The sequence below is a fragment of the Heptranchias perlo genome, chromosome 40 (genome assembly GCF_035084215.1).
Source record: "Heptranchias perlo isolate sHepPer1 chromosome 40, sHepPer1.hap1, whole genome shotgun sequence".
Lineage (NCBI taxonomy): Eukaryota > Metazoa > Chordata > Chondrichthyes > Hexanchiformes > Hexanchidae > Heptranchias > Heptranchias perlo.
Genome location: NC_090364.1, coordinates 13,253,656 through 13,271,878, shown reverse-complemented (window position 1 = coordinate 13,271,878; position 18,223 = coordinate 13,253,656). Strand labels below are relative to the sequence as shown.

Genomic DNA, 18,223 nt, shown 5'->3' with positions numbered 1-18,223 from the left:
TGGGTGCATTTATTTCAGTCGTGATTGCCGCTGCCTTCATATATAATTCTTCATGTGTCCGTTTGTGACGAATATAATGAGTAAGAAAAAAAATTCCTGCGAAAATCAAAGTTTTGTTAGCATAAGGCACATCTTACACCTGTACTGCCATTGTATACAGTATAGAATAAGGAGTATATTACACCTGTATACACTATAAAATTAACATGTTCCTGTGTACAGTACAGGAGTCTATTGAGCCCGTGTACATTATAGGAGTATATTGGGCCCGTGTACAGGATAGGGAAGTATATTGGGGCCCGTGTACAGGATAGGGAAGTGTATTGGGCCCGTGTACAGGATAGGGAAGTATATTGGGCCCGTGTACAGGATAGGGAAGTGTATTGGGCCCGTGTACAGGATAGGGAAGTATATTGGGACAGTGTACAGGATAGGGAAGGCCCGTGTACAGGATAGGGAAGTATATTGGGCCCGTGTACAGGATAGGGAAGTATATTGGGCCCACGTATAGAATCTGTTGAGGGCCATATGTTTCCTGGGACATTTTGAAGAAAATCAGAATTCTCTCATAGTGCCATGACATCTTTTTCATCCACCTAAACAGTTTAAAGCCCCATCCAAACGGTGGTATCTCTGACAAGGTTAACACTTGCTCAGTACTGCACTGAGGTGTCAGCCCAGCTGAAGTCCTGGAGTGGAGGTTGAGAATGCGAAAAATCGAGCCAAACTGACAGCTTGTGGCAAGAGACCGAGTTTTCAAATGTTCAAAGTTCTTGAACCTGCTGAGCTATTAATATCCCTCCCCAGAAAGATGATGCTGCTTCATCCAGACCTGTTTACCTGTTTGACACAGCTCTGTGGTGCTGTTCTAATTGTCCCATTGCCCCCCACCTCCCTTCTCTCTCTTTCAGGCGGTGCAGTCTCCCCCCTCCCAGGGTCAGTCACAGCAGCCAAGGCCTGACACCCATTCAAAACAGCAGCAGCCGCCATCAGGACTGATGAACCAGCCGGTAAAAAAGGTACACGCTTTGTGTTTGTGATCTGGAGTGAGCCGCAAAGTGGGGCCCGACTCGAGCTGCCCTCCCGGTTTCAGCAGGTGCCGTCTGAATCCTTGCCCTTTTTTTAAATGTAGGACCAGAAGGTGGGTCTGCAGCTGATCACTGGGACGCCTGGTGCCGTGCTCTCGTACGCCTTTACGCCCCCAAACCTGCAGCCGTTCTTCGTAAACAACGTAACAGAGAGCTCGCTAAAAGGCAGAGTGAATGCTGTGAGTAACGGGCCCAGCTCCACGCACAGGGTGAGTTAGTGAATCACTTCACCAATTATATCAACAGTGACGTGAAGCAAAAACTCCCAACCTTTTAGGGGTTGGGGGGAGGGAAGTATAGTTTTTTTTCCCCTCGCCCTTTATTGTCTCCCTTTCTCTCTGAAGGTGCTGCCTCATCCTCAGCAGCACTGACCGCCCTCCCCTATGGTGATGCCAATCCTCCAGGATTGTCCTGGAGTCTCCAGGAACTGAAGGTTAATCTCTAGGACATTGCCGCGAGCTACACCCGGGGGGGAAACATTATAGGGGCATGAAAACAAATTGTATCTTTTTTCTCATTTATCTTTGAACATTTTCATTTATTGGCCTGGGGGAAAAAGGCTGTTTGACTAGAATCATAGAATAGAACCTTACAGCGCAGAAGGAGGCCATTCGGCCCATTGGGCCTGTGCTGTCCAATTTAGTCCTACACCACAGCCTTTTCCCCATAACCCTGCAAATTGGTCCTCTTCAACTACATGTCCAATTGCCTTTGAAAAGTTCCTATGGAATATAATTCCACCACCCTTTCAGGTTCTAGGTCTTAACCCTCTGTATGAAAATATTTCTCCTCTAATTCTTTTGCCAATTATTTTAAATCTGTGACCTCTGATTACCGACCCACTTGCCAGAGGAAACAGTTTCTCCCTACTTGCTCTATCAAAACTCCTCATTATTTTGAATAACAGTCAAGATTAATCCAATTGGATAACAGTCTGCTTTCCAATTGGCTGTGAAAAGGCAGTAGTGCCTGGAGGATGGACCAATGGCGGGAGCTTGGGGGGGGGGGCGGGGGGATTTGAGGCAGGAGGTCATGTGATGAAACTTCCAGGAATGCACCAAACCAGAGTTGGCAACGCTACTCCCCTACCTCACCCACTGGCTACCCCCTCCTCTGAGCCTGGACAGTGAGTGCTGGCTGGCTATTTTCTGTCCTGAGGGAACCACAGCTGAGCCTGCGCACTTGGTGTCGCTGCATATTCCAGTACGAGTTGCAGAACAGCGGTCGGAAGCAGGAGTTCCGCTTGTTTTTTAATTTTATTTTCCTAGCTTTGTGGGGGGTGGGGTGGTGGGGTGGGGTGGGGGCATCGTTGCTGAGGCTGGTTGTAGAACCTCACCTAATGAGCATTTCCCCGTCTATCACTTCTCTAACTACCGCTCCAGATTAGATCAACTAATCTCGAATAATACCAGGGATGAGGGACTTCAGTTGCATGGAGAGACTGGAGAAGCTGGGATTGCTTTCCATAGAGAGAGAGCAGGGAAGGTTATGGGGAGATTTGATATAGGTGTTCAAAATTATGACTGGCTTTGATAGAGTAAATAAGGAGAAACTGTTTCCACTGGCAGAAAGATAGATAACCAAATGACACAGATTTAAGGTCATTGGCAAAAGAGCAAGAGGAGAGATGAGGACATCTGCTTTCAGGCCTCTCTGAATCCCACCCTGGAACAGGGAAGGTGGCCCTCTGATCTATCTCTTGGGAACGTCCCCTGGGAACCTTAACCAAATCAGCACGGGCGATCGATCACCAGTGGGAACTTGGTCCCATCACTCAGTGATTCAGCCCAATGACTGGTCAGGTGGCCTGACTGGGAACTGACCAAATGACCCTTGGCGAGTGGCTGCCAAGGAACTTGACTTTGTGTCCTACTGCTCTGGGAGTCCTTTGGCTAGTGAGTCTTCTCTTCCTTCCGCTCTTAGTTTGCAATCACTCATCACTGTGCTGTTTTACTGTTCTCAGGAGAATTCCAGAAGTCAACAGATGGATGATTTGTTCGACATCCTCATTGAAAGTGGAGGTAAGCAATGGTGGCAAAATACTTTTTTTTTGGCTGGGTTATAACCATCTGCGCCAGGCTATCCCAAATCTTTTGTCTTCGTGGCTCACGTAGGTGCCTCAGAAAGGCACATATCTAATGTTGGTAATTCCCCCTCACTGACACTAGTTGCGCTGGGCTCCAACATTGTATGATTTCTGACCCAGGCTCCTAAGCCCTCGAATCCCCTCCCTAAACCGCTCCGCCTCTCTCCCCCACTCTTCTCCTTTAAGACGCTCCTTAAAACCTACCTCTTTGACCAAGTCACCTGTCCTAATATCTCACTATGTGGTTCAGAGTCAAATTTTGTTTGATAGTCGCTCCTGTGATGCACCTTGGGACGTTTTGCTACGTTAAAGGTGCTATATAAATGCAAGTTGTTGTTGTTTATGCCTGGCATCCCATGGGATTGATGAATTCATTCCCCAATAGTTTCCAAATATCTCCCAGTTGCTGAAGTAACTTTCCACCAATGAGGTAACAGTGTTACAGACAGTCCTTCGTACTCATTTTTGGCCTCACCAACTTGCGTTGCCACTTTCAGTGATTTATGTATCTGAGTTCCCAGATCTCTCTGCTCCTCTAACCCATTTAGTTTCTTACCTTCCCAGGAATAAGTGGCCTCCTTATTCCTCCTACCAAAATGAAACACCTGATGCTTCGCAATATTGAATTTTATTTGTCATTTGTCCGCCCACGCTGCAATAAATAGCAAATTAAATTCAATATAGTGATGGTCTTCTCTCCCTGTCAGCTAGACTATGTCAGCTCTAGCTGTCTGGGAGAAGTTGACTGAGGCTGGATTTGATCCAATCTCCCAATACTCTGGTACTGAGCGCTGACAAGCTACTGCTGTGTGCTCAGCTGTGTTTTTTAAAATTTTCATCCCCTCCTATCCTGTTGTACCATTCCGTGGGTCCTGGCAGCCCTCAGCTTTGTTGCTGAAGTGGCAGTCTTGTGTGAGCCCAGAGGGTGAGAGCCACCAGGCTACTCCACTACAGAGGGCATCATGGCCAAACCTGATCCTTTCTCGCCCAGTGTCCACACATGCACTTTCCAGTAGATGTCGGTGAATAGTGATCAGGAGCATGGGACCCTGGCCGAGTTTAGATTGCTGTCCCTCTGAAGCCCTGGGTGACTGAGGCCAATTGTACCATCAACGGGCTGAGCTCAGAATAAACAGGGGATCGAATTTGAGGCCTTCCGGACTCTCAGACTCCATATTACACAAGCCTTTACTTCCTAAATAGTCAGGAAGCTCAATGGTACATGGAGAGACTAGGACCTTCGCCACCACCCACCCAAATATCACCGTGTGATGAACTGAAACCGGGTTAACGGGATGATCGAAGCTCTGGCTTATTTTCTTTGTACCTTCATTTACAGAAATTTCACCCAATGCCAAGGACGTTTCCACATCTTTAAACGCACCGTCTCCGCAGAACGCTTCGCCAACGCTGGCCGTGTCTCCGCCACTGGTAGCCCTCAAAGTGCAGCCGCCATCTCCACAGTTGTTGCTGGAGCCCATCGGTGACGGTCAGCCCAGCAATCAAGAGAGCCGCCTCGAGGACTTTCTGGTGAGCACCACCGGTGTCCCGCTATTATCGGTGGACCATGACGGGACGGAACCCCTCTCGCTCATCGATGACCTACACAACCAAATGCTGAGCAGCTCCAGTATTCTGGAACACCCGCACTCGCCCATGGACACTTCAGACATGCATTTCACCGCAGACAACACCAACCTGACCCTGGACCTTGCCGACACTAACTTGGACAACATGGAGTGGCTGGACCTCACTATGGGCGGCTCCTCTGTGGGCCTCGCTCCTTTGAGCTCTGTAACCCCCAGTGTCTTCTCTACTGACTTCCTAGACAGTCACGACCTGCAATTACACTGGGATTAACATCAACAGCCAAAAGGTTAAGGGGCGATCCTTCGCAGAGCCTCCTGGTCAGTGTGGACCTTTGGTACGCTGAGGCTGAATCAGGTCAGGGTCCTTCAGCATGTGCTCTCTGCTGTCACTTTACTTGACCGGGATCTACACGTGCGCCGGGAATGCACGCCCCTTTGTGAAGCATCAAAGGATCTCAGTTCAAAAGTCGCAGGCAAATATGGACTTGAGATCATGGCTCAACTCTTGAGCCTAACCACTGCTTCTGGGAATCTACACCTGGATTAGATTCCTAACCAGAAGATGGAACTCCTTAAAGATTGACACGGACAACGTGGACCTCTTTGATCTGTAACTCTTCATGAGGCTTCCAGGCCTGATCCAGTGGAGAGGGATCACACTCCCAGCACCTATCATTGTTCGGTTTCTTGATTGCCACTGTTGTGTTTTTGCACTGGCTTGGGGGGAAAGTTTAAAAGAAAAAAGATTTTTTTTTTATTTTGAAGAACGAAAACCCAAAGGTACATTAACTGAGCAGGGATCAAAAGTAACTGCCCCCACCTGCCTGTTCAGGACAAGTCCGAATGTTATTGTTGCCTGTCCCTGGGACAGATGCATCAGCCCTGCATGATTTCTCTTTAAGATCGCAAAACAAGACCTGTGTTTGTGATTGGCTCGGATTGTAACTACAGCGTTTTGGCTTGTGGTGAAATTGTTTCTTTTGTGCCCGAGAGCCTGGCATTGTTTGTTGTAGTCTGAGGAGGGAGGTAGGATTTAGCCCTGCGCGCTGCCCTCACTGCACCTGTATGTGCCATTCATTATCGACTTTGAATTTGAGCTAGATCACTGGATTAGACAAGTGTCGTCTCAAGGCTCATCCCAAGGGCAGCTGTGCTTTTCCCAAATTATTTCTACTTTGCATACAAAAGGCAACAACTTGCGTCTGCAGAATCGAGATCCATTCTGTTCTTGAAGACGAAAGCGTTGACTTGTCTAGGACTGAATCCAATAAGTCCCAGAGATGTGCAAGAAAAGTTACACGGCTGTTCTGCTGCTGGCCTGTACTGTTGATACCAGACCGAAGCCCCAGGACAAGTGACGCTCGAACGGTGAATGATGGATAAATAGCTTTCAACTGCCAATAGGGCTCTCAGTGTGCCAGATTCACGTTCTCAAGCCACTGGGCCCTCTGGATTGGGGGTGTGGGGAGGACCATACACCCACAATTCATTCCCTCCTCGGCCCAAACAGCCTTACCTGTGCAGGAAATTCCCTCTGCGTCCTGCACACCTGCGCTTCAAACTGTGCAGGGAGTTTGGAGTTTGAATGTTTGAAAGATAAATGTTGCAAAGGGCAGTAGATTGACACTTATTGCCACTCCAGTGCAGTATTTCTCAAGTGAAACAAAAAGGCATTTTAAATTTTGCTGGAGGAAAGTTTTTTTTATCTTTCTTGCCAGCTAACGCAAGGATTTTTTAAAAACTGTAAGGTTACAATCATCTAGAATGTAAAACAGAATTGCATACTGTAAAATGTGCAGTCTAAGTCGTATCTGTGTATAAGTTGCATAGCTAACTTCAGCTGTGTTATATAAATCTCACTGATAAAGTGACACTGGTGTACACGGCCCTCGCTTAACTTAAAGCCTTGAAAATGGGCATCGAATGACAACTTGTCCAGCCTAGTAGAATAGCAGTTAAAGCTGTTTGCTTCAATGGGTTTCCGGTACCGGAGCTTATGTGACACTCCAGTTTGTCAGCCGCCCGCGATGGGTTTCATCATTTGCTTACAAGTCTGTGACCAAGATAATGCATTTTCATCCCAGAACCAAGTGGCTGAGAATGAAACCGCATTAGCTTTGGCGCCAGAGAGGAGTGTGTGTGTGTGTGGTTTCTAGACCTGCCCGCCAAGCTGAAGGAAACTTTGGAGGAGTGGAGATGGTGGCAGTGGGATGAAAATTGCCTTGAATTCCTGATTTCTTTTAAGCGTAATTAGGCCAACCATGGATTGCTACTGTCTTCAGTCCTGGAAAACGCTGCGATTTTTACAATTGACACAATCGCCTAAAGTCAAGTTCACACGCACTGCAGGCCTCGTGGTCGGAGGCAGAGAGGACTGATCACTTTTACTCACTATTGCAAACTAGTGGCCATGACAGCCTTTCTGGTAGCCAACGGTGAAGTTACTGTGGCCATTATGTAGCCCAAAAAGAGATTGGGTGTAGCTGCTTTGGCCACCAGTTTCCATTGACCGCTCGCTGCTTGTTGCTGTGGGGAAGTCCACTGCGGGAGTTGGTCGTTTCATGAGTTTTTATTTTGTGGTGGGGGTTGAGAGGAAGGATCGTTGTACCATCCAGGTACCCTGGTGCTTCACTGAATCCAAGTGCAATTCTATCCAAAATGAGACAGGTGGGACGGTAGAAGGGGGAAGTTTGGGAGATATTAATGTTAAATGTTGGGGGGGCGCGAGGGCGGGCAGTGGGGAATTCAAAACTTATTAATCCAGCCTGCGATGGAGAGACCTTCTCATTCCAAATATCATCAGTGTGTCTAAATTGAAGCAGGGGGAAAGCTCCTCATCCCAACCACCCCTCACTAACTTGGTGATGTTGAGCATGGTTCTTGCATTGGAAGGAATAATGCACCGGTACTTCAAGGAATTGTTAAGATGTGAATTCCTCTGCACCCCCTCAACAAAAACTCTGAGGTTATTTTTAGTGCGCTGGTTAATGGTTTCACATCAAATTCCAGTGTACATTATTATAATGAATTTGGTGCTGTTGTGTTGACCAACATACTCAAATAGCACGCTAGAGAATTTCAGTACCTTTGTGTGTTGAACCTTGTAGCTGGTTAATCAGCGCAAAGCAAGTGACATTTCTAATATCTGGATATTGAGCTGTTTTCTCTGGGATTCTTCCTCCTCTATTTCGCAACCTTTGATGTCGATGATCTGCACAGAAATGACAAGCCCTCTTCTGGACGTTGTTCTGCGGCAGTAGGAATCCCGGGATTCCAGCATCCTGAGCATTTGGGGGAATAAAAGAGGATCATGAGTTTCAGCCCCACCTCACTGCTACCTGATTTCCCCATCCCCTGAATAAGTTCTCCAATGGACACCAAACCATTGTGTTTATGACGGCAGAAGCCCTATCGGTCCTTGTGAACATCCATTGAATTTTGCTGCCTGCACTAAATTAGTGAGCAGAGCGTGCATGTTAATGCAGGTTATTATGTAAACGTCGATGCATCAGGCTATTGTAGTTCAGTAATGTCAAGTGTTAAATCCTATCAATCCAACCCAAATCAGTCAACCACCCAATGGGAATGTGAAGCAAGTTGATATGTTCCAGTTGTCCCAATTGTAATCAGCATCCTGTAGTGGTACCAACTAATACAATGGCCACTCAGTACCAGGGCTGAGTGTTTTCACACATTGGGGTTCATAGACGCAGAAAAATGTGCAATATTTGGTGGTTCCACTAGAATGGTGCTACAGCCATAATGTCGGTTTTGTATAGATTCTCCTTATGACGCAGGGGTCTGTTACCAGCACTGGGTTTTAGCTGCTTTGAAAGAAACCAGGTAATACTGTAATCCGAGACAATCCAAGCCCAGTGGTCTTAACCTGATGGTGAAACAATCCCTGATATTTCAGTCACTGCCCTTGATTTATGGAGGCCAGGATTCAAAGCAAGGACAAGAGCAGGAGTGGAGCGCTGTCCCCCCTGAATGCAGTTACTTCTGTAAATCAGTTGTCCTCTGCAAGAAGAATGCACCCTGGGTCAGTTTGTGTTGGCTCTGACCCTGGGTCTGAACGTGCAGCAGAAGGCAGTGCATTCCCCAAGGCACAGTTGGGAATATCTCTGGTTTCCCTCTCGTCTGTGTCCTGCCCAAAAATTTAACAAAGACATTCAGTACAGAATGCAAGACTGTACACTAATTTGGGCATTGCCTACTCTTCTCCCAAAATGTTGTCTCGCTACCTCACTTCCTTCCCCCCCCACCCCCCTCAAAAAAAAAAAAAACCCGTGCCCTTGTCAGATTTGCATTCCCAGCTCCCTGTCTGAAACTTAGTGCTTACACTGTCTTGAACTTGGATTAAAAATGCAGCTGGGTGTTATAATGGGAGAGTAAGAATACTAGAGGGTAGGGTTGAGTGGTCCTTTCTTGTCTTTGACTGTTCGGTTCTAAAGGTCGAGCTGTGTGGATCTTACCCACAATATTACAGACCTGACCATTTTAGGATTTTGGACTATCTTCGCTCCACCCCAGGGTTCAGAAGGGCACTTTGCTCCTCGGTTATGTTTCACTGCACTTGCTTCTTCCTCTCCATTTTTTTTGCCCACTCCCCTTGGACTCCTGCAGAGTTATGCTTCCACAACCCTCGTCTATCTACTGAAGTGGCCTTCCTTTGTATACGAGCCTGCATTATAGGTGTCAGCAGACTAATTGCCAGCTGATCCCAACCCTGTCCTTATATATATGCACTTTCAAGAAGGGATCATTGGATAGCAATCGGGCAGGAGCCCTGAAAAAGTAAAGATTTTTTCCCTCCCACACTCTTTCCCACCCCAGGGGTACTGAGACTGATTAGTGATGCCCACACTACCTCTTCTCCTCCCACACTTTTGTTGGCTGTGATCAGCAAATTTAGCACAGATGTGGGGTTCAGAAATGGCACCTTTTGACTTTTGATCATTTATTCTCAGGGTGTGGGTGACGCTGGCAAGGCTGGCATTTATTGCCCATTCCTTGTGGGGACAAGAATGTGGTGGTGGGGGGGAGCCTCTATAACAGAGAAACACATGGAAACGGGCCATTTGAATCAACCAGTCCGTGTTGGTGTTTGCCCTCTACGCAAGCAAATAGTTCTGATCACATTTACCCACCCTCCTATTCCCTTCTACCCCCTGTTTTTACAAGCGAGTGGCTTGCTAGCCCACTCCAGAGGGTATTAAGACCCAACCACTAGGCAATGCACTTGCCAATGAAGCAACCAGGACACTTTACATGTCCTCTTCTATCCAAAATTGGAGCAATCAGTGCCAATTAGAGGTCTTAAATTAAGCACGCTGCTCAGAGTTTAACAATCTCTGATTCTTCACCGAGTCCTGGCTAATCGTTGGCTGATGGAGTTGGGCAGTGCTGAATGCACCTTCGACAATACCAAGGTTTAATAGTGAGCTGTACTCTCGTTCCATTGTAATTTCTGTTGAAAGTGGTATACAATCAGATAATAGCGGATAACGGTGGCATAACCCAGCTGGCAGCGTAATGAGGAAATGTGAGGCTGGTTGGTGGGAATTGCAGGATATCCTGGGTGATATCTAGTCTGCCATCGCAAGTGGGTGCTCCACTGATCCAAGGCCACAGGTTTAGGCATTAACCGCTCGTTAATCCTGCGCCCTTTAAAGGGGGCTAGGGCAAGTGCTTTGGTGCAGCAGCACTAATTTCTGTCACCTATCCTGTAAATTTCTACATTTGACCCCATTTAATTTGACTTGTTGCCTGATTTTTGGATCGAAAAGCCCCAGAGGCCAATTTCTGAGCAATAACTGTTTTATGGATGGCTGCTGATCCTTGATCCAGGATGGAAGCTTGTCTTTGACCCTTTCTCCAGCCTAATAATGGTGCGGGAGCTCTCAAAGCAGCACTTTATATTCCGTTTCCCTTTTCCACCTGCGAGGGGGGCAGATTCACCAACAGCAGCAGAACTGCTGCACGTGCACTGGCTCTGTGTGAGACACGCTCCCGGGGAGGGTTTCAGTGCCTCTGACTTGGGGCATACCATCAGGGGGGGGCGGTGGGCTTAGGGGGTGCAACAATGTTACGTAAAGGAGGCATTAATTTCACAGCAGCCCGACCTTAAATCTAAATGTGAGTGATTTTAAAAAAGCAAACCCTTGCCTGCTTGAGATCTGAAATGGGAAGATGCTGGAAGTGCACACCAGATCCACCCATCAGCAGCTGAAAGGGAAAGTCAAGATCACGTCTCAGGTGGGACTCTGAATCAGAACTCCCGCCCAGCGCTGGCCGCTACCGTCACCGGTGTTTCCACTCCTTGCTCATTAATCCTGAAAGTTGCTGCTGTCTGTTTAAAATCCTGGTGTTTTCTCACTTTTTGCTAAAATTCTCAATGTGCCTTCATTTCAGTCACAAACTGCTGCGCTAGTGGAGAGGGGGAGTTTTGATTATCAAAACAAAACTGAAACGTAGGTTAGTGCTGCCATAAGTGCATCTTGAAGGAAAAGCAAAACCTAGTTTTGTGGGTGCTGTTTGCTTGTATTTTTTTTTTGTTTGCTTTTATGGCTGCTTAACCCTGATATGGATCATGTTCTTGGGAAGGCAAGGTGGAGGGGGAGGGAAGGGAACGAGCTGCTTCAGTTATCTTGGCTTGGCTTGTTTTGTTTTGATGAGTGGTTTGGGATGTGCATGGACAGTATAACTTGGGAGTAAGTTTGGGGATCCGACACTTGAAAGATGTGAAATCACCACCAGTTAGGTTGGTGCAAGGTGCAGTGCAACTCCAGCTCATTACAAAGCTGCATCTTAAAAAGAGCCTAGATAGACCTTTGGACCTTTTTATATAAACAATATTTTCCACTCTTCTTAATGTTGGGAGGAAGTGGGCGCTGCCTGTGTACTCTTATTAAGCTGCTCATTTGTTACTAAGCCAAGGTTAGTTGGCAGTATAACTATGGGGCTGCCAACTGAACATCACACTCTACAGATACTAGCTCCAAACTGCACCCTAAGACTTGGCTATTCAGTGAAGGGGAGGTGAGTAGGGCAATGAGGCGATGTTACTGTAATTGTGCCTCCATTGAGCCAGGTGCTCTCAAATCTGTAATGGAGACTGAAGATGAAGCCAAGCAGCAGAGGCATGAGGATTGGACTCCATTCTAGTGTTTCAGTTGCAAGCTCATCACGTTAAGTTGGAGCTAAACACTTCAGTTGACAAGTTTAGTGCATTATGTAAATGTTGAAAGCCTACTTTAATTATCACTGCTCCTGTGAATCAGAGCGTAGATTGGATTTTTTTAAAAGTATGTAATGGTGTTGTAGATGGGGCTGGCCACTTTTTTTTAATAATATGCTGTTTGATCTTCACTTTTTTTGTGCCCTTTTTTTTGGGTGCCTGCACAGAGATTATTTTGTGGTATGTCACTGGCCAATGAAGTGTTTCGAACCAGTAACCAGACCCACGGTTACCAATAACTGAGTTAGCTCTGCACTGCTTCTACCTGCCCTAGTGAAGCCAGTGTCTGACGGGGAAGGGGGAGGGCCCCATCGTTTGGCTGCTGATGCAAGTCACTGACTCCACTGGGAATAGAACCAGGTTTCTCAGCACTTTCATGTAGAATGGTGGAGAATGGCCCAATCTACCTTTGCTGTTGTGCCATTATGTACGTTGCTGCTCTTCATTTCTCAAAAGCAAAAGGTGGAAGAGACAGTATCACTGCAGATTCCTGTGTTTCTTGAACTCTACGATTGATCTCTTGCCCAAGCTGAGAGTACAGATCGGATCTACTTGATCAATGGGCTCTGGCTCACCTGGTGGTCTTTTGGCTAAATGCACCACTTGGTTCTAAGCTAGTCCCAGACCAGGAAAGTGCCAGGTTCAGTCCCCGGTCTAGCCTGAGCTGATAGTGTGACGCTACAACTGGCCTCTGCTCTTCTGAACTGGGGGGGCGGTGGAAACATCCACTGTTGGTCACCATCCAGTAGCCCCCTGCAGAAAAACATGTGCTTGTGCATATCGGATGAGTACGGGATGAGGCTTGGTATCGAGGTCTGAGAGTTACTGGGAGCGGTGGAGATGTGGCCAGGCAAGAGTCAGCATCTGTAGAAGGGGAGAAACGAAACATTGCAATCCTGCATACAAGATGTGCATCTGTTCTGAGTACATTGAACACTCTGATCCAGGGTCGAGTCTTTGTGCCAATTGTGTAGAAATTTGTTGTTATTGCCACTGCTCTGGGACTTGCACGGATGTTCTGAACAATGTTTAACCACTAGGGAGAAGAATTTAAAAGTTAAATTTCCGGCTAGAATTGTGTTGACCAGTGTCAGTGCTGCTCGCTGCACAACTCCTGCAGTCACACCAAAAGCAAGCAAGCTATGGCGTGCATGAATTTTCCATTCAAGGTGGCCTCCTGATTGAGTGCTCCATGTGAGTCTGCTCTGAGACGGCTGAATGTTAACGTTCTATTTGAACGTATCACCGATAGAACAAAAACCCTCAAATTATAAGGCACTTTGTTGGAATCAAAATGGGTAACTTTTGAAGCAGGGAGTGGTCCAAAAATTGGTCCTCTCAGAACACAGGATGGAGAAAGTCCCAGGCTGGGAATGCTGATCCGGATGGGGGAATGTCCCAGACTGGGAATGCTTATCTGGGCGGGGGATGTCCCAGGCTGGGAATGCTGATCCGGATGGGGGAATGTCCCAGACTGGGAATGCTGATCCGGACGGGGATGTCCCAGACTAGGAATGCTGATCCGGATGGGGGAATGTCCCAGACTGGGAATGCTGATCCGGACGGGGGATGTCCCAGACTGGGAATGCTGATCCGGACGGGGTAATGTCCCAGACTGGGAATGCTGATCCGGATGGGGAATGTCCCAGACTGGGAATGCTGATCCGGACGGGGGAATGTCCCAGACTGGGAATGCTGATCCGGACGGGGGAATGTCCCAGACTGGGAATGCTGATCCGGACGGCAGGTGATATGCTGATATACTGTGCTCATGGGAAGTCCCGTGAATTTTGCTGCCCCTGTACCCCAATTCTGCAAAGAAATTCCCAGAAAGTGCTGGTTTCTAAATGACAAATCACTTGCTCTAATAATTAGGAGTATAGCGAACGGTTCCTGCATTTACTCTTAATAGTTATTTATTTGCAGAGGATGTGTGGTCTAATGTCTCATGGGAGCAGTAAAGCAGTCCTTTTACAGTAGAGGATTGAATTGATACTGTTGCTCAGGCTGGTTACACGATGCTTGTAATCTCCACTGACTGACGGTATCCGTAGATAATTCTTAATGTTGCTGTCACTGAAAATTGACAGCAATGCACCCGGAATCTCAGGATTCAGGCAACATGTGGAATGTCAGGCACTTTTATTCTCCTGTATGGGGTATGGCGGACCCCATTCTGGCTATTCAGTTATTCACTAACGTCCCACCTGTTCTACATGCAATGTTAGTTTGGATTTTTAGACATGTACTGTAAGCTATTGGGTGGGTAACAGGCACCTTTACAGATGCCGTCACTGGTGTCCCTACGTGGCAGGTATGACTTCTCAACCAGCTCTGCCTATGGACTTCAAATCAGCGCCTTGCTCTAAACATTTTAAAGAAGATGTGGGGTCGGAGGGGAGTCGGGGAGGTGAAACCCCTCATAGCAGCAAAGCCACAAAAGAGCAGGAAAGAGGCTGATTAAGATTAAGGACCGGGGTAAAGCCTAGTGACAGCTGAAGAGGTGTGTAAAAAAAATGAAGGGGGTGGGAAGGAGGCAGAATGCCATTAACATGTAAAGAGGAGGCAGTGGGTGTCACACTCCAGTAATCAGGAGATCAAATCAGAGTCACCCAGTGTGAAAAGTTTTTTTTGCTCTGCCTATTTGATTATTTCTCGCTCCAATCATCCTGAATTTCCGGTTCCCGCATTGTAGGTTTTGGATGACAAGTAGAGGATATCTCCCTAGGTGATGAGTTAACTTGCCTTTCTTTCCCATAGCACTGTACAACCACAGAAAATTCTGACTACCTTTTCATGACTGTAAGATCACTTGGAACCCTGTCACTCGAGCGATGCTGGAAATTGCGAGTCCGGGGGATTGGTCCCAGAATTCGGAGCTCCTTCCCCAAATGGCTGAGTGTCTAAATGCACCATCCCATATGATACTGAGCCATCCAAATCAGGGAGGCCCCAAGTTCGATCCCTGCTGAAGAGCTGACCTCAGCCTGTGCTCACTATAAATGGTCTTCGTGCTGTGGGTAAAGGAGGGGGAGGTGGAATCGGTCACGGATCCTGCTCCTGATAGCTATCCAGTGACCGCCGCTGGAGAGAGGTGCACACGTGGACATCAGCTCAGGGTAGGATTGGACTTGACTACGATGTCCTCTACGGTCAGATACCCTGCTGGCACTCGTGGCACTGGGCTTGCCCATGAAAAATGGGCACTGGGGTGAGGTACAGGTCGGTGGGGGGGGGCTGATGGTACCGCTGGAACCGTAGCCCAAAAAGAGCCCAACACCTGCAGGAGAAGAGCGAGGTAAATTGGAGGGGCGGGGGTTCGGGAGGGAAACTAAAGAAGGAGATGGTGCTTGACATCTCGCTTGGAAGCTGTTGACTGATCATCATTTATTTCTACCGCAACAAATGAAGCTCGCTCGTATGAAGGAATGTAGCTCGGTGACCCATAGATGGGGTAAGTGATTTGATGCTGTCTAGTATCCCGCAGCAAACCCCACCAGCCAAGGTGCCCTCTGAGACCCCCTCCCTTACCACCAGCCAAGGTGCCCTCTGACCCCCCCCCCTTACCCCCAGCCAAGGTGCCCTCTGGACCCCCACCAGCCACGGTGCCCTCTGCCGATCCCAGTCACGATTTCCCACTAAAAGTGCCGCGACTTTGCATAAAAGGTTCTGGGCTGTGAGTGACAGCCAATCTGTTGCTCTACACGAGCACACTCCAAAACGAAATTCAATCACAAGCTGGACCCCTACTTACATCAGACTGATTTGTCTCAGAACTTTGTACGTCTTTCTCCTTTGATGCCACTGTGAATGTGTATATTCCAACTCTGAGGTGTAAACATTTATTGGGAACTATTTGGAGGAATGTATTGGGGTTTCCTTCCTTTAAATTGTAGTTATGCTATCTTTGTGATCAGCCAAAAAAACAAAGAAAAGGAGGGTGGGGGGGGAAAAAGCAGACGTAATGAATGAATTGTACTGCTTGCTTTTTTTTCTTTTTATCTTTTTTAACTGTATGTAAACACTGTTTTGTGTTGAACTTTTTAAAAACTTTTTTTAAAGAAATATTGCATTTGTGTTATTTATTAAAATTTTGAGTTATGGGAAGGATTAAGTTAATTTTACATCATTTATTTTAAAGTGATGAGGAGGGGTTGCTTTAGCAGGAGCTGGCTCAGACCAGTTGACTCTCTGCCAAGTTACGGTACTCCAACTGGGCCAGGAAGAGGAAGGAGCGGGGAGGGAGAGAAATCAGCCACGGTTCCTCTACTTAATCACCATCCAGTGTGGACCTGGATAGCATGTCAGCCTTGGCTCAGTGGGCACGCTCTCGCCTCTGAGGGAGAAGGTTGTGGGCTTGGGCACATAATCGAGGGCAGCACTTCAGTGTAGTACTGCAATGTCAGAAGTGCTTTCGGATGAGACGTTAAACTGAAGCCCTGTCTGAACCCTATCAAGTAGACATAAAAGATCCCATGTCGCTATTTGTAGAGCTGTCCTGGTCATAATACATCTCTAACCAAACTCCCATCTGTATGTGGGACCTTGCTGTGCGCAAATTTGCTGCCACGTTTGCCTACAAGAACAATGGCGACACTTCAAAAGTAATTAGTTGTCTGTAAAGCGCTTTGGGATGTCCTGAGGATGTGAAAGGCGCCACATCGAATTACATAGAATCTACAGCACAGAAACAGGTGATTCAGCCCAACTGGTCTATGCGGTGTTTATACTCCACACGAGCCTCTTCCCATCCTACCCCCTGTATCCCTCTATTCCCTTCTTCCTCATGTATGCATCAAGCCTCCTCTTAAATGCATCAATGCTGTCTGATTCAACCCCTCCAAATGGCAGCAAGTTCCACATTCTCGCCACTCTGTGTAAAGAAATTCCTCCTAAATTCTTTATTTGACGTTAGTGGCGACCTTATATTTATGCCCTCTTGTCTGGACTCACCAACAAGTGGCAACAGTTTCTCCACATCCACGCTATCGAATCCCTTCATAATTTTAAAGATCTCTATCAGGTCTCTTAGATTTTTTTTTTCCCCTGAGAAAAGATCCCCAACCTGCTCAATGTTTCTTGATAGTTGCATCCTCTCAATTCTGGTAACATCTTTATAAATCTTTTCTGCACTTTCTCCTTTTTGTAGTATGGAGACCAGAACTCCACACAGTACTTCAAGTCTGGTCTAAATGAGGTTCTATATAAATTTAACATTACCTGCCTGCCTTTGTATCCTATTCCTCTAGAAATGAACCCCAATACTTGTTTGAACACTTTATGGCCTTATCAACTTGCGTAGTGATTTATGTATCTGTATCCCAAGATCGCGACTCCTCTACCCCATTTAGTTTCTTAACTTCCAAGGAATAAATGACCTTATTCCTTTTACCAAAATCAACCACCTCGTACTTCATAATATTGAATTTCATTTGCCATTTATTGACCCACGCTGCAAGCCTCTTTATGTCTTCCTGTGTTTTGGTGCCGTCCTCCATGTTAGCTATAACACCCCCCCCCCCCCCCCCAAATTTTGCATCATCTGCAAATTTCAACACTATTGCTACATTATTGCCAGTTCCTACTTTCCAGCTCAGCTATGATGCACTTCATGGTCAATCATCCTACATTCGCCAGTGCACGTGAAGATAAACCACTCAGGTGAGGTTCTGGAGGCCCCTGTCGAACGACCTCGGTAAGGAGTCAGCTTCTTTTGGAGAGGAGGGGAGAAAATTTAGCCGGGGGAGGGGGGGGAGAGACCTTTTTAACACACATCTACTGTCACTAGCAGTGCATCTATGATGATGGAACCTGGCACACTATTAGGGCCAGTTTCAGAGAACGACAACAACTCGCATTTATATAGCGCCTTTAACGTAGTAAAACGTCCCAAGGCACTTCACAGGAGCGATTATCAAACCAAATTTAACACCGAGCCACATAAGGAGATATTGGGACAGGTGACCAAAAGCCTGGTCAAAGAGGTAGGTTTTAAGGAGCATCTTAAAGGAGGAGAGAGAGAGGTGGAGAGGTTTAGGGAGGAAATGAGCTTAGGGTCTAGGAAGCTGAAGGCACGCTGCCAATGGTGGAGCGATGAAAATCAAGGATGCGCAATCTTACTGTGCATCCATCCGACCAGTCTTGGGAGTGCTTGATGCTAACGTTACATTTTAATAGGTGGAAAAGTATCTCATTTCTTTAAAGCACTGTCTGTCTTCCC

The 18,223-nt window shown here is 47.0% G+C and overlaps 1 protein-coding gene across 8 annotated transcripts in view; it reads left to right on the top strand.

Moving 5' to 3' along the window:
• Positions 1–16,113, top strand: part of LOC137305706 (myocardin-related transcription factor A-like) — a 138,094-nt gene extending 121,981 nt beyond the window's left edge. For 7 of the 8 annotated variants that reach the window (XM_067974628.1, XM_067974627.1, XM_067974623.1 and 4 more), the window contains 4 exons: positions 912–1,019; positions 1,133–1,297; positions 3,052–3,109; positions 4,514–16,113. In XM_067974628.1, the coding sequence (XP_067830729.1) occupies positions 912–1,019; positions 1,133–1,297; positions 3,052–3,109; positions 4,514–5,034 (852 nt within the window). In that variant the 3' untranslated portion in view covers positions 5,035–16,113. The remainder of the gene's footprint in view (positions 1–911; positions 1,020–1,132; positions 1,298–3,051; positions 3,110–4,513) is intronic. The other variant, XM_067974624.1, reaches the window with a different exon arrangement.
• The last annotated feature ends 2,110 nt before the right edge of the window (positions 16,114–18,223 follow it).